Consider the following 16,832-nt stretch of genomic DNA (forward strand, 5'->3'; position numbering starts at 1 on the left):
TATTTCAAACAAGCGTTTATTTTATGGTCAGATAATCTGCCAGGAATGTTATATCGAATTCATAATACAGCAAACTTCATTTTTAGAGATAAAAAAAATTTTTTTTTTCATAAATAGACAGCAGTTGTTTATATTATTAATTATAAAGATTTTTGAAAGGTTATGTGACCGTATATAAACGGTTGTTTGTAAATATAACCCGAACAGCTAGGCGATGGTTATATCGCAAACAACCGTTTATATACGGCCATATAACCTGTCAGAAATGTTTATAACGAATAAAGGACACTTTCTGAAATGAGGACACTTTGAAGTGGCTGAATTCCTCTCCATTTGCCGTTTACAAAAAGAATCGTCCAGTTGAACAATTGCTTGTTATGTTGATGCACAAGCAAATGTTCCCCCCTGAAAATATTTTTTGGATAGCGGGAGGAAATAAGCTGATATATATCCCTACCTGCACTACTGGATAAGGTCATTGCGACAATTTTGTTTGGCGCCAAAATGTCAATTGCCATGGTCCATTGCATTTCGATCACTTTATATACAGAGTAGATCTATGGCCTTTACATGTGGTTTGGAACTACAAAAGTGTTAAAGTCTCCACTATTGCACTTGGATGTGGGACATGGTAACATTTGACAAGTAATTTGGACGCCTGTGACATTTTCAAGTTTGCAACATTATATATAAACTTGTATACCATGGAGCTTAATATAATATATCTGTGAGTATACCAACCAACATGAACTTGTCAGAGAGAATGAGATGTTAAAAGTTTGATAGAAACAGGAACGTTCATTACGCAGTCTATAGCTAAAAATAAGATTTTTCTCAACCAACATATCGACTATTAATTATATCCGAACTTTGACGAAAATGGCCGTAAAGCGCACGCTTTCTTAGCACCATGATCGGTGCTTCGATTCAAACCAAACGTGCGATTCCCGGTGCTTCTGTTGTGCGTTAAATCTTAAAAAAAACGATTTAGAACAAGTTATCAAATATCAAAAAAAACAACAAAAAACTGTACTTCTACCTTTTATATTATGACAACGTGTGTATTTATCTATTCAACTCATAAGATTTTATTTTTTGAGAGATTAAAGTGCAAAACTCTAGGACATTGAAACAGTGTGTATCTTCATGGAGCTAACTAAAGAGTGTAATTAAAGTCCGTTATTCCATCTAGTTTTATGATCGAATATGATACTGTTTCTTGCCCATGATAAACGCTGCTACTGTAAAGTAATGCTTTCTGCTGAAAGTTTGGATATATTATATATAAGATGATATAAATGCTTGAAGCATTACAAAAATAGGCGGGGGAAAAGTCAATCGGAATACATCGGATATTATGCATAATAATATTATCCGAACATTGACGGAAGCGGTTTGGATAGCAAGTTAAGTTTGATAGGTTACGTCCCTCTATTGTAATGCAATCCGGTCAACTCGTCCCCTGGTCAACTCGTCCCCTGGTCAACTCGTCACCTTTTTGGTCAACTCGTCCCCTACTTTTGGTCAACTCGTCCTGAAAGAGTCAACTCGTCCCTAATATGGTCAACTCGTTTCCTACTTTCTATCTATTCGTCACTATTATGTTGTAAATCAATGTCTTTAAATAGTTCTTCTATGTAAAATTAATTATGAATTTGATTGATATCGAAATATTAATAAAATAACGTCTTTTTTACGTTAAATTTTAATGATCTTTATCTAAGCGCACGTGCATAGCTTTGATGAAAACTACAAAGACAGGTAAGTTTGCAAACATTCAATTAATGTTTAATTAATCGGAGTTTTAATGATTATTAATCCAACTCTTTGATTTTTACCGCCACCTGAATGATTTAAAGACTGACGACAGATTAACAGAATTTAGAAGTACTAAAAACATTATGTCGGTGCGTATCTCATTATCTCATTAAAGAAGGATCGTGTCAATTAAAAATATGATAATTGTTTCTTGTGAAATTGTCAATATAAAAGTTGCCCTGATAAATATAATACATTATACATTATATGTTATTGCTATTGATTGTCTTCGTGTCGGTTTTTTTTCTGTATGTAATTTAATCAGTATTATGCATATATATACTTATTATTAGATAAAAAAAAACTCCAAATATTCGCATACAAAAAGCGTCAAAATATGTCCAATTCAGTAATTTTATAATATATTATTTTAACAGTCTATAATAATGTATGAAATGTATGAAAAACAAATAATAATAAAATATAGGGGACGAGTTGGGGACGAGTTGACCAGGGAACGAGTTGTCCAAGGGACGAGTTGACCAAAAAGGTGACGAGTTGACCAGAGGACGAGTTGACCAGGGGACGAGTTGACTCTGAATCATTGTAATAACGCCAAAATAAACATTGTATATTTATCATGTTTATGGCTTGATATTAGAAAAAAACTGTCATCAAGGAAAGAACAATGCTTACAGCGGGCAGCTTGATCAGTTCAGAGTGGCCCAGTACTGCTGAAGGCAGAGATATGTTATCATGTCTCTTCACCAGAAACAAACAGCGACTGAGAACATTTGGTAAGATATAATTTCTGAAATCGTGCAATCAACTGTAGTAGACTGTAGTCCTAGCTTTATTAGATTTATCACTGGTTATAGTAAAAGTAAAATATTATTAGTCATGCAACTTACTGAGGGGATTTACAGGAGATTATTCCATAAATGAGATTAAAATAGAGGGGGGGTTTATTTTCCTTTCTTTCAAAAATTTAAAGCGACTTTGTCATTTGAGCTTATGGACTGAAAAGGTGGTTCTTACTAAAAGAAAATTTTTGTGGGCCCAAAACTCATCAGACTTGTCAAAGTGACATCAAGATAAGTTTTGCAGGGGATGTCTTGACAGTATGAGAAAAAAAAGCTTGTGAAATGGGTCAAACTGTTCTCGCCAAATTAATTAGGCTAAACAAGTAGTGGCATTTGCCTGTAATTTTCATGCATGAAGGGGCAACCTACATGTAGTTGTCACTCTTACAGTTTTGTTATGACTTAAAAGCTGGATGCCTCCAGATGAGCTAAAACATTTCAAGAAAATCAAGCTTGAGAAAAATGTACTAAAGTTTAAAGAAAAGTTAAAAAATCAAGATTTAAATAATAATTTGATACTGTTTGACTAATAAAGTAAGGGCTATATTTGCATATTTGGACTGCCTTTAGTGATTTACTATATTTGTAAATGCTAAAATTTTGCATTGTGTTAAAGACATTTACAAATAAATATTTAAACATTGTCACGGTTAATCATGAATATCAGGCTATTGTAACATTTAGTACAAGAATTAAGTAGAATTTAGCAGTGACTTGTCCTGCAAGACATAAGGATTGCTTTAAAAAAAGTTTTGCAATCCCTGGTTATAAACCAAACAAATGTAACAACATTTTTTTTAACATATATGTATTTATTTGTACAGGCCTTCTAGAAAGACCACCTTTATCAGCACATATTGAGGAAGCCAGATACAAGATATTACTATCGGGAAAAACTGGTGTTGGGAAAACCTGTACAGTTGCAAAGCTGACGGGTCATGACATACCAAAAACACATACAGAGACAGCAGGTATGGTTCTTATATAACAATCACTGTGGGTATGGTTCTCATTTAAATTTGATATTTTTAAGGCAGTTATGGTTCTTATAATTATATTGCAGGTATAGTTCTTATGACAAATACTGCAGGTTTGGTTGATACAACAAATACTGCACATATGGTGCTTACTATAAAATACTGCAGGTATGATTTTTGCTATTAAAACTACAGGTATGGTTCTTGCAATAATTACCGTAAGTATGGTTCTTGCAACAAATGCTGTATGTAGGTATGATTCTTATAACAAATACTGCAGGTATGGTTCTTATAACAAATACTGCAGGTATGGTTCTTATAACAAATACTGCAGGTATGGTTTTTACAACAAATACTTATAACAAATACTGTAGGTATGGTTCTTATAACAAATACTGCAGGTATGGTTTTTACAACAAATACTGTAGGTTTTTCAAATCACTGCAAACTTTTTTCATTGATTGTTGAAATTCATTAAATATTTGTGATATATAAAAACCAGGGAGATAAACTATTTGAATAAAAACTTATATAAGATCTATTCAAACAAAATGTTGTTTTATTCTCTTTTAGATCACATGCTATTGTTCAGCTGTCCGGGGGGAAAATATACCTAACAAAAAAAAAAATCTTAATGTTATTAGTACATCTGTTATTGTAAGTGGATTTACTGGATTTAGCAATGTCGTGCACATACTCTGCTCAGTCTGATGTACTGTGATCATTTTATTTAGTAGGTTCTTTGGTAGGAGTCCAATCTATTCATTTTCTGACGGCTGAAAAATAGCTGTATATTCATTAAATGTATAATTTTAAAGATACTTAAAGAATAAAAAAATAAACATGATATATAGGCATTATAATTATTATTATTGTTTGGATTTCTTTTACAGGGATTCAGACAAGTACATGTTACTGGCCTGTCAAAGTCCAGGACTTGAATAAAGTGATGCTATTTCGCCTCCAGTTCTGGGATACAGGGGATGCAGCATGCAAGAAATTTGACCATATCATGCCTGTACGTATAGTTAGTTGTACATATCGTTAGTTGAGCTGATAGGTTGGTTTGTCATTCAAAACTTTTTAACTTTGAGGGTGTTGCCCAGTAGTTAACTCTTTAAGACTAGTAATCTTAGAATTAATGGTTGCATGGGTTCGGACGCCTTTAGGGGCATGTTGTGGTATCCTTGCGTAAAAATCTTGACACTCATTGCTTTTTACTGGTTGGCTGAATGAGTAAGGAACAGATTTTAGAGTGTGTCTGTAAGCTTAGTTTTCTGCACATTGAACCAAAATAAATCCTGCATAAACTACATTGTAAAACTTTTCGTTTATGGCTGTCATTCAAGTAGATATTGTACACCAGGCTTATGGTTCAGATATAAAATATATGCTTTCTTTGGCCCTATCGACTGAGCTGCCCAGCTGTCTACACATTTCCTCCTCTAATTTGTGAACAGTTCTATACCATTTGTAAGATTTGACAATAACTGTATACATTTTGTAGTTTTTCTCTTGTATTTTTCAGGCATGTACAGACAGAGTTGATGCAGTTTTGTTTCTATTTTCATTAATAGATAAGTCAAGCTTTGATGAACTTCATCAGCAGATAAGTCGTCTAACTTCACCTAATGATAACATTGCAAGAGTTGTGGTGGCTACAAAGTATCCTTTCAGCTGTTATGTTTTGTATTTTACAAACATTATCCATACCCTTAAATGGATTGGGAATGTCAGCAATATTGTGCCCGAAATTAGAAAATTTTATATGTGATGGTAGCCTAGATTTTATCCATGTATCAGTGTCTGACTTAAAAGTGTGTAAAGAAATGTTTTGACTTTCATTCAAGTACTTGTAATAGTCAAGCCACTGTCTTACAATACAGATCTTCCTACAAATAGGTTTTGCCATAGATTTTACTTTCCATAGATTTTACTTTCCATAGATTTTACTTTCCATAGATTTTACTTTCCATAGGTTTTACTTGCCATAGATTTTACTTTCCATAGATTTTACTTGCCATAGTTTTCACATGCCAAAGACTTTACGTGCCATAGGTTTTACTTGCCATAGGTTTTACTTGCCATAGGTTTTACATGCCATATATTTTACTTGCCATAGGCTTTAGTTTCCATAGGTTTTACTTTCCATAGGTTATACTTTCCATAGGTTTTCCATAGGTTTTACATGCCATAGGTTTTACTTGCTATAGGTTTTACTTTCCATAGGTTTTATGTGCCATGGGTTTTACTTGTCATATGTTTTACTGTCCATAGGTTTTACTTGCCATAGTTTTAATGTGCCATAGGTTTTACTTGCCATAGGTTTTACTTTCCATAGGTTTTATGTGCCATAGGTTTTACATGCCATAGGTTTTACTGTCCATAGGTTTTATGTACCATAGGTTTTACTGTCCATAGGTTTAACTGTCCATAGGTTTTACGTACCATAGGTTTTACTTGCCATAGGTTTTACTTTCCATAGGTTTTATGTACCATAGGTTTTACTTGCTATAGGTTTTACTTTCCATAGGTTTTAAATGCCATAGGTTTATTGTGCTTTAGGTTTTACGTGCCATAGGTTTTATGTGCCAAAGGTTTTACTAATTACTGTATATGATATGTATAAAATAAACCCTTCACTTGCTGAATTTCTGAAATGTACTTGTCTAACTTTCATTTTGAAACTGTCAGTTATCATTTTTGTGGATATCAAGATTTACATATGGTTAGCCACCAAAAGCCTGACTCTATACTTGTTGCAAAGGCTAGTCACCTTTGGTTTCAGCAGAGAATGGGTTAATTGATGTGTATTTTATTGAAAGGGAAAGATTGGCGGAATATTACATACAAACATTGTAAGCAATTTTCTTTAACACTATAACAGATGCGATCAGCATGCTCATGCAGAGGTCACACAGAGAGATATCCGAGATTTTGAGAAAACTTGGAATATTCCGGTACTCAAGATGAAAAACACTGTCGATAGCACCCAGTCGGACTCCAGTGATATAGTACATGCTTTGAATACAATTTGTGAACATTTATGGCAGCGTGATTTAATTTTAGCAGGAAAAATACCAAAACCTGTTCCTGAGCAAAGAACGGACACTGTGAAGAAAACATTTACATCAGATGAATATGTTTGAAAGATATTACATATTCAGAAAGAAATTTAGACCTGATTTAAATAAGTAAAGGCAGCTGGCTTCAGAATCTGCATGCAGTGACAATGATCTGGAAAAAGAAATAAATCATTTTTATCTTGACTTTTTCAAAGAAAAATAAATTTCGAGCTATTGCTACAGTCAGGTTGATGTAGCCATTGCACATGCCTTTGCCCTCCAGAAATTTTAACATGGTGGCCAAATTAATTTTTATTAACTTAATGAAATGTCTTTTCAAACTTTGACGCAACCAAACCCTTTTTGGGACAAGTTTCAAGGGTCCAAATTATTTGAAAACTTGTTACTATTATCATTAGCTTTGTTGTTGATTAATTTTATTTACCAGACTTTATTTTAATAACTTGGACAAAATAAACACATTTAATTATGACAAAAGCAGGGAATGTTAAGTTTATTCTAGGCTTTGATTACATGTATGACCTTTTTTTGACCTTTAATTTGACTTTTGACTTCTCAAAAAGTCGTAGCCAATTTTGAAAAAATTTGCATTGCCTTACTTTTCTTGAGTCTAACATGTAATTATATTTATGTATTTTCTTGGACAAAAAGGAGCTTCAATGACAAAACTGACAATGATTGATTTGATATATTCAAATGTGACCTTGACCTTTGAATGACCTTGACTATCAAGGTCAAACATGAAAATAGAAAAAAATTTTTTTACAAGAAAATTATATTTTGTAGGAGTACTCTTTGCTTTAATAGTCTTTCTCTGATGTGTTTGATTTTAGAAATAATAAAACAACGATGCGTGGCCCCACTTGGTGGTGGCTCTTGTTAATTTATCAGGTTATGAGGAAAAGCTTCTGATTCAGTGGCAACAGTTCTCAATCTGTTTCATCTCTTGAAGTTTTTAGTCTTGGTCTCTGTCCGGTGGTGAGGGTAAACAAACCCAAACACACACACACACATATTATAATATGATTAAAAAGAATCAAATTATTGAGTATTTGTCTGACAAATATTTTGAGATCTTGGTAGCTTAGAAATATTTGGACATGTATAATTGTGATGTGCCTTTGAAATTAGATCAGCGTTTTCTGATATTCATTCAAATTTGATGGTCGTACATGTATGTGTTAAGTGTTATTTATGAACATTTATTGTATAATTAATTTGATAGTTGTGTATGCAAATGTAAGCTTTTATTTCATTAAAATATGTGATTGTTTACAGTTCTTAAAGATGCACTATGCTCAAATTTGAGATTTGAAAATATAGATAATTGTTCAAAGTCTTTTTAGGAATATAAAATAAACATGTTTTGACTTCACACAAAGTAGATATGTTATGCTTTAAATCTTACACAATATTAGTGGACATACTATCAATATATAGTGTGATAAAAAACTGGCAGTTTTTTAAAGAAAGGACCAGCTTTACTTGACCTGTAATAAAGAATAGATATTCCCATACATAGTTTTATGTTCTTTTATTTAAATAAGACATATTCAGTAAGAATTTTATAGATTTCAATAAATTTCTGTAATAAAAATATTTTACTTAAAGATGAGCATAGGATATCTTTAATGTAACAAATTAACATGTATAAATATTGTTATTAAAGTGTATAAAGCTTTATATAAAATTTGCTGAAAAAATATTGTTTGAATTTTAAAGAATAATATATTATTACAAAAATGCTTGTAATAAATAAATACTAGTATGGTAGTAAATTGGCATAAAAACGAATGGTACATGCACAAATAAATTGCTAAACAGATAAAACCCTACTTAAAATTGCTGAATGTTAATCCTTCTTAAAATTGCTGAATGATATTTTGTTCTGGAACATATTTATTCCGTTTATGTACAATAGTCATGTATGTAAAATAACAGAGGCTATCTATGTTACAACTTTTTGGAAAATGGACTATATTTAATTATGGAAACAATATAATCTTACTGTTGATAAATTCTAAAAAAATAATTCATAAGATATAGCTTTATACCCTTTAATGTAACAAATGTACAATGTAAAAGTATTAATGTAACACACTTACATGTATAGTGTCATTAGTAAAACGATTGTACATGTATTTAGTTATTAATGGAACAGATATACATGTTTAATGTTATAAATGTAATAGACATACAAGTATAGTGTTATTAATGTAACAATAGTACATGTAATGTGTTATTCATGTAATAGACATACCAGTATAGTGTTATTAATGTTACTATTGTACATGTAATGTGTTATTAATGTAATAGACATACAAGTATAGTGTTATTTATGTAAAAGATATGTATGTTTTTTAACATTAAGAATATTGAATACTGGAAAATTAATTTCTAAGTGAACAATGTCGCAAGTTAACACTGATTTATTTGCTGTTATAGGTGTGATAAGTGTTACAACTATATATATGAGCCGTGCCATGACAAAACCAACATAGTGTGTTAGCGACCAGCATGGATCCAGACCAGCCTGGGCATCAGTGCAGTCGGATCGAGATCCATGCTGTTTGCTGTCAGTTTCTCTTCTTGTAATAAGGTTGGTAAGCGAACAGCATGGACCAGGCTGGTCTGGATCCATGCTGGTTGCAAACGCACTATATTGGTTTTGTCATGGCTTGGCTCAATTATAATCTTGTGCAGAGACCTCTTTTTATATGCATATTGTCAATTTTAGAATCTTTCTATTTTTACATTTAAGCATTTATTTTTATAAAAAAAATGTGAACTTTAAAGAAAAGGTGTTTTTTTTTCTTTCTTGTATACAAGTATATTTTTTATTATTCATTTATATTATAAATTTCATTTATTTTGTTCCCTATAGGCCAGTATTTACCGGTACCTAAAACGTATTGCACAAGGATTTTTTACACCAGCTGAATTTACTTAATTTTAAGTGTTAATTGTGAAAAGTCCCGATATTTTGCCAGGTCCAAGTGGTTGAATATAGCATTTTTTTGCCACTTTGAGACTTGGCTTGATTCATTTAGGATGCCTGCTATGAAAAAAAATTTTACATTTTAAACGTCATGTTTAACGAAAGAACTCTTTTGAACAACATTTCAATCTTCCATGAGGCCCTCAACAAGGAACAATATAAATTAAACATATTCAAACTATTAAAATACATAAATAGAAAAATACACACAGGAGATTATCAATTTGTATACATCAATGCGGTATAAAGTTTTACAGATGTAGCAGACTTGATATAATCAGGAAGGCCTTTCCAAAATAATAATGTAATTGATTTCTCCAGTTAAAACTATACGTTTTGAGTTAAATAGATTTTAAACTTAGAACATAAGTTTAAGAGATTTTAAAATTGGAACAGTCTACCTCCCAGTGAGATTATTCTTCAGTCATTTAAGTAAGATCATTTTATTCTATGAAATATGAAGCAAAATGAGTGACATTCTTTTCTTTATGCATTAGGAATAGTGGAAGGGAGATCATTCTGTATAAAGTCTGAACTACACAAGCTAGGTAATAAGCACAGTGTATGAATCATATAAAAAAAAGAAGATATTTTTATATAATTTATGAATCATACAAGGTTTTTAGTATAATTCATAAAATAAGAACGTTCTCATTAATTTATTTACCATACAAGGGAGATTGCTGCATCTTTTAGAATGTCTCAATCTTTAAAATTATATAGTGTTCTTCATTATGTCTATACCATAGATGAAAAAAAAGAACTTTTCATTATATTAGAATCAAACAACAAGGATGTTTCTTCTTAATGTATAAATCATTCATAATAAAACTAAAAGATAAACATGTACATATGAATCATATAACTGAAACAATGCTTCAATACATATAAATCACATAAGTAAAATATTATTTATTTACATATTTAGGTAAGTAAATATTTTAATATAGTGACATATGCAATATGTTACAAAAATGCAACAGTTCAGAAGTATTGAAAGCATCCGGTCCAATGGACCTATATGTCTCCAAAACCTAGACATCATAATGAATTCAGGTATAGATCAATGATATGATAACATAAAAATAAGTTTACTTATGCAAGTTTAAAGAAATTCGATATGCAATGTTTGGAGTTGTTTTTCTATGGAGATATGAATTAACAACATAATTATATTGCTGATTTTCATGAACAATTGTTTAAAAGACATGCTACGTATGTATGCATGCGTTCATCTTTTAAATTAACAGTTGTTGCCCCAAGAATATTTGTTGCTTATTTGATAACAATAGTCACACTCACTCATAAAGTGTAATTCATCCTCGATTATGTTGATGAGCAAAATCTGCAAAGTATTTTTTTCTATTTGTTCCATTGGCTCTCCCATATATCACGGATTTATATTACATGCAATAATTGTAATTGTAATTTAAATCCGTGCATATATTAACCTGTTTCAATTCTTAAAGGTACTTGATGAATCTTACTAGTCACGTTAGTCCTCAAATCAGACAAGAGAGATAATTTTTCACATATATACAATTTCTGAACAATCGAAAAGAGATAATACTTTAAACTATATTCATGAATAGGACAGCCATATTGTTCTTGTATGTCCAATATTTATGAGATAATACTTTGAAATATATTCATGAATCAGCCGTAATGTAGAATCTATATAAATGAGATAATACTTTGAAATGTATTCATGAACAGGATAGTCATAATGTATGACCAAAATTTATCAGATAACACTTTAAAATTTATCATGAATTCGCCAGCCATATTGTATGATCGATAGAAATGAGATAGTACTTCTGAAGGTATTCCTGAATCAGACTAAAGAGATCGTTGAAAGAAATGTTGTTTTAATCTAACTACATGTATTAGGCTGTGACTAAAAAAAGGATTGGAGCACCACACTAAATACCGTATTCCGGTATATACCGGGCAAGGCGCTTGAATGATAAAATGCTAAAATCTTGTCTTTTTACCCAACGGAATGAACTTTAACAGGTCTAATTCATCTTTTTACACCGAATCAAGTACGATAATCAAGGAAAAATGTAAAATTCGGCGAAAAAAACGATATTTGTCTATTTTGTGATCATGATTTCTGCAAGCGTCTAGTGGTACTGCTCCAATCCTGTATTGAGCTAAATCCCATGTATTATAGCAATGCATATGGTAATGGTGACGTCACAGGCTGTATCTCCGTGTCTTTTAATTCTTCTTCTGAACCAAACATAGTATAGCCTAATTCTTTATAAATATTGCTACAATATCTGTTAATAACTCTAACAAATCGCCATTCTAATTGTTCTCTGTATAAAAACGGATGATTTCCATTTAATTTACTACCGGATGTTGCGTTCGTATCGATGTCTATAAAGTTATAAGCTTCACTTGTAAACTTCATCCCTACAAAATCTATTAATTTCCGTATTTTCGGTAAAGGATTCTTAAAATCTTCATATTGCACAATAAGAAATCTTTGCGGAAACTCTGCTTTCAATTTTTTAGCGTTTTCAATGTCGTCTGCCATTCTGCCGCAGATGCTTCTGGAAACGCTGGCAACGCTTTCGAGGGAATTCGCTCGTACGGGGGACCAGTTCGTGCGTATGTGAGAATTGATTACAGCTCTAGGATCACGGAATAGGTGGACTATTTTAAGATTTGGCCGGACTTCTAGAAATGATTTCAGGTTAAATAGAGATATCCGTAATACTTTTGTCACCTTGTTTTGACTTCTGGAGCAGACGTTACTGGACATGTACCGGAGACACGTGTCCAGCGTGTGGTTCTTGGCGCTGCATTCCCTGAACACGTTCCACTTTTTACCTAAATATAATACATATTTCAGAATTGTTACAAAATTATACAAACCCAAAGAACGATAAAGGTTGAATAAAGAACACTTTGGTTTAAACTACATTTGTAGTAAAAAAGAAAACAGTATTATAGAATCTTTATATAACGTATATGATACAAAATGTATTCTTAAATTTGAATTGTCATCCAGTCCATCCATTTTTTTTCATCATTTATAATGTAGGCTCTAAATGCACTTGAACGTCATATTTTGACATCGAATTTCAAAGAATATGTATGGATGCATAGGCATACTATCGTGCCATTAAGTGCATAAAGTTGATCTTGAAAACATTAAGTTTGCTAGGCGGTTCACATTTGTCCTACCTCATATTTACCTGATAATTTGGCATGTATGTTTCGTTTGAAAAATCTCAGCATGGGGTCCGTATTGAAGTTACATCCGTATATTTGAAACAAAATTCTAAAAGCAATCTGCAATTCACCTGTCTCACTGAAATGAAAAACCGCCACACTATTTCATGTTCTTTTAAATCGCCAGGAAAACTTGAAAGGTAGGGAAATTGTATAAAACGCCTGTTTTACTGATGATTGAAACTTATAAACTTACAAAAAAGCGTCACAGTTCCCTAGAGGACAGTTAGGTACGGGACATCTGGACTTAGCTTACCAAGGCTTTTGTGATCATTCTCAGAAGGCGTTGGGTTATTCCGTACCCGACTCGGTAAGCATCGTTACCGCCCAATGGACAGGTACCTTCGGAGCCAGTCAGAACCGCAATATTATTGTACAGTGCAACTTTTACAAAGCGGCCCTCTAAGGACACGCCCGTTTAACTCACAACGAGTGAAAAATGTCCATCGGTAAAATGTTGTGAGCAACTTCCGTTCCTCGTTGTGAGCACCCATCTCTTTGGGGTATGCACAACGTCTTGCAAAGAAATGCTGCTGTGCAAAAAACGTTTTAATTGCTGTGGTAGATTGAAAATAATATTTTCACCATCTGAATTACATATTAAAACCATACACGCACTGCGCTTGTCTTGCTCACAACGAGGTTATGATACTCACAACGAGGATTAAAGCAAAAAAGGGGTATATCTTCGTTTCTATGAAGACTTTCAGATAATAATTTACGCTGAAGGCTTGTGGGCATCTGTTTTTTAGGTTAGAATGCACAAAAAACGTCACCAAGAATCGACGTTTTCAATGTTTAAATTAGGTCCAAAGAGAAGTGTCCCTTCCAGTTTTCCAGCTACCCCGAGTGGACTGCGTCGCACGGTATTTCCATCAAATTGTTCCACCAACAGGCAAAATCTTTACATGTGCATACTCGGAAAACACATCGCTAGCTAACTGCATTCCGATATTTTACATAAATGTCTGTAATCTTCAAAAATTTTATGAAAAACTCACCTTGTTTATCGTGTCACTCGTCATAAGATGGGTGCTCACAACGAGGAACGGAAAAGTTTGCTCACAACATTTTTACCGATGGACATTTTTCACTCTCGTTGTGATTAAACGGGGTGTAAGGAGCAATTATTTTCGTTTCAACAACGTAGACAGCTTCCCCATTTAAGTAAAACTTCCACAAAAAACCTCTGTACAGTAACCCCTGTACGCAAAACTCTAAATTTGATCCCAATGGCATAAAAAGGTTTAATACTAAATGGGTTTCATAATTTTTACTACAATTTGGTTAAAAACACGATTTTTTCGCATTCCAGGGATAAAAGTAACGGCTGAGGCCCAAAAGGGGGTTTATAATGTTTGAACGTATCCACCTATGTCCCACTTTTGAAGAAAGTCGAACCGGATCTCATGTACGCGCTGATCATAACTTCGACGCCGTCATTTCCGTTGACTTCCGTTCCTTAAAGATAAGCAAAAGTTTAAAACAAAAAGTTAAAGAGGCCTAACCTATTCAGCGAAAGAGAGTAAAAAAACAACATCAAAATCAAACAAACTGGATACAGTGTCCCGTTATGTCCATCGCGACACATACATAACTCGAAACATCGAAAACTCGAAATGACGATGGTGAAATTTAGTCGAGACCAGGATGTTGAAAAGACAAAGTTTCGATGGATGAAAGTACGATGGAGAAAAGTCTAAATGACTATACTACGATAGTGAAAACTCGATATAATTTCATAATTTCACCATCGACCTTTCACCATCGTATTTTCGACTTTTATCATCGTGGTTCCTTCAACATCGTAATTTCGTTGTTTCGAGTTATGTGTGTGTGTGTCTCGATGGCCCTAATGGGACACCGTACGTGTATTTAACGTTAATAAATGCTAGGGAAAAGTTCGGTCGAATAACCTATCAACCGAAGACATCGGACAGAAACTCTAAAAATCTCTATGCAATTTCTATAGTACAATAAATTATTATTGACCTTTAAAAGTGTGACGAATCTATTTCAACCACTTTTTACCTTCAAAAAAAAAACGTTTACCTTCAAATAACGAGGGTCTAAAACGCAGTTTTCTACGGCTATGATTCTGCTTAAAATCTATGTCGATATCTCGTTCTGAAAAAAATGCACGTGAAATTCGGTATATAATAAACCAAATCAGTTTTTTATCTTAAATTGTACAAGACGCTTGAAAGGTACGTTTGTTGTTGTTGTTGTTGTTTTGGTGCATGTTTTCGTGAGATAAAAGTATCTATTTCACATATAATCAATTTAAAGAGACACATCCGTGGTTAATTAATTTATCAAAGATACAAGACAATAAGGAAATGTTATCAAATGCCATGAATTATATGATTAATTATACATTGTAAAATAAGGTAATGCACGAGTACTAATCAATCATGAAGTGAATTTGTTTCAACTTAAACGGGTTTCATTCGGAACACTTCGCATTTTAAAATAATCACCATTTAATTGAAAATTCTCTTTTTGAGATTGGCAAGGGCCGGAATGCTTCGTTTTTGGGTCGCACATATTCGGACTTTGATGGAAAAGTCCGAGAAAATGCGAATGGCAGAATCTCCATCATATTTATTATAATATTATTCGCAATTCATGTATATGGAAGGGGAAATATGACTTAATTAAATTAAAACGTTGGTTCCGATTACTTTAATTTCCGGAAAATATTGCAAATTACGTATTTGATGAAGTTGAATAAGCGTCGAAATGACAAAAAGTAATATAAAATCTTTGTCGTTTCAACGCTTTTAAAACAAATATAAGAAACAACAGGAAGTATCTTTAAAAGAGATACTCGGTCGAACTAAAACTGGTTTATTTGCATATCGTATCTCAGTCAGGAAACATGGAATGGGAATCATAAGAATTATGATGTTGAGTCTAGTATTGAATTTTACGTTTAAATATTTGAAATATTAAAATCATATGCATTTGTTGGCAAATACAAAGTATTTTAATAGAAACAAAATCTTAAGTCTGAAGTAAATCCTTTAAAAGTAAGGAAGAAGTAAATAAGAACTACAAACAAACAAAACAATTTATTTCGTACTCATTTTTTTAGTCTCAATTCATATTTTCCGTCATGTAATTCTTTTATTTCTATTATTGTGATTGCCGTTTTAGCTCAAAGAAAAATATTTAAGTTATTGAAGTTTGTTCCAATCGAAATTTTAATTGAAAGTTTATAAATGACAACGTTTTGTTGATACGAAAAACCCGAGTTTTAACAACTTGACGAAGATGAATGTGGTGGTTTTCACTAATGTGTGACAAAATCTATACCTTTGGAAATAAGAAAGAAACCTTAAATCCGAAAAAAACCGAAAGAGAGCCTTCTTATATTAAATACTTTGGCAAACATTTATTATAGACAAACAATTCAATCGTTAGCGGTTAAATAAATACTTCATGAATATGTAAAATACATGAAAATAATAAACTTTGTATATAACTGATAATACCAGATAAATCCGTTTTCTTGTGTGCTTTTCGCTATTTTCATAATTATTGAAACCAATGAACTTTGAATAATTTGAATAAAAGAATTAATAAACTATGTGTGAAAAGCTGCATTCCCTATTACGGGACATGTAAAGTTGGTCCTTTATTAAACAAAAAGTATCTTTTAAAAAGATATTCGGCCGAAGTAAAACTGGTTAACATGCAAATTATGCTATTTTTAAGTGTTTAAAACAAAAAGATAAGTTAGTAACTCTTGCATAAAAATGACATAATACCTATTTCTTGTAATTAAAGGAAATACCCATTTCATAAGCATTGAATTTAAATTATAGCATAGATCTCTATTTATTTTGATGATTTTTCAAAGTAGGACAACTTCTATTTTAGGTTTTTTGTAGCAATTATA

At 32.2% G+C, this 16,832-nt stretch overlaps 2 protein-coding genes across 2 annotated transcripts; one reads left to right on the forward strand and one right to left on the reverse strand.

Annotated features, from left to right (window-relative positions):
- Positions 1 to 2,367: 2,367 nt before the first annotated feature.
- Positions 2,368 to 6,903, forward strand: LOC132754387 (ciliogenesis and planar polarity effector 2-like). The gene is made up of 5 exons (XM_060745005.1): positions 2,368 to 2,555; positions 3,446 to 3,592; positions 4,492 to 4,616; positions 5,127 to 5,263; positions 6,486 to 6,903. Exons 1-5 carry the CDS (start codon positions 2,447 to 2,449, stop codon positions 6,745 to 6,747), a joined length of 780 nt encoding a protein of 259 aa, XP_060600988.1. The 5' UTR covers positions 2,368 to 2,446; the 3' UTR covers positions 6,748 to 6,903.
- A 4,949-nt stretch (positions 6,904 to 11,852) lies between these two features.
- On the reverse strand, positions 11,853 to 12,998 carry LOC132754388 (carbohydrate sulfotransferase 1-like). The gene is made up of 2 exons (XM_060745006.1): positions 12,892 to 12,998; positions 11,853 to 12,523 (listed from the first exon to the last, which is right to left on the reverse strand). The coding sequence occupies exons 1-2, from the start codon at positions 12,932 to 12,934 to the stop codon at positions 11,853 to 11,855; spliced, it is 714 nt and encodes a 237-aa protein (XP_060600989.1). The 5' UTR covers positions 12,935 to 12,998.
- Positions 12,999 to 16,832: the final 3,834 nt, after the last annotated feature.

The sequence above is a fragment of the Ruditapes philippinarum genome, unplaced genomic scaffold, assembly GCF_026571515.1.
Source record: "Ruditapes philippinarum isolate M1 unplaced genomic scaffold, ASM2657151v2 ctg4810_1_1_1_1, whole genome shotgun sequence".
Taxonomy (NCBI): Eukaryota; Metazoa; Mollusca; class Bivalvia; order Venerida; family Veneridae; genus Ruditapes; species Ruditapes philippinarum.

Bases quoted from the DNA above. Each gene is read 5' to 3' on its own strand.
- LOC132754387 (XM_060745005.1), top strand. From the start codon at position 2,447: ATGCTTACAGCGGGCAGCTTGATCAGTTCAGAGTGGCCCAGTACTGCT. The intron at 3,593-4,491 runs GTATGGTTCTTA...TTTCTTTTACAG, and splicing joins AACACATACAGAGACAGCAG to GGATTCAGACAAGTACATGT. The intron at 4,617-5,126 runs GTACGTATAGTT...TGTATTTTTCAG, and splicing joins AATTTGACCATATCATGCCT to GCATGTACAGACAGAGTTGA.
- LOC132754388 (XM_060745006.1), bottom strand. From the start codon at position 12,934: ATGCTGAGATTTTTCAAACGAAACATACATGCCAAATTATCAG. The intron at 12,524-12,891 runs GTAAATATGAGG...TATTATATTTAG, and splicing joins CATACATGCCAAATTATCAG to GTAAAAAGTGGAACGTGTTC.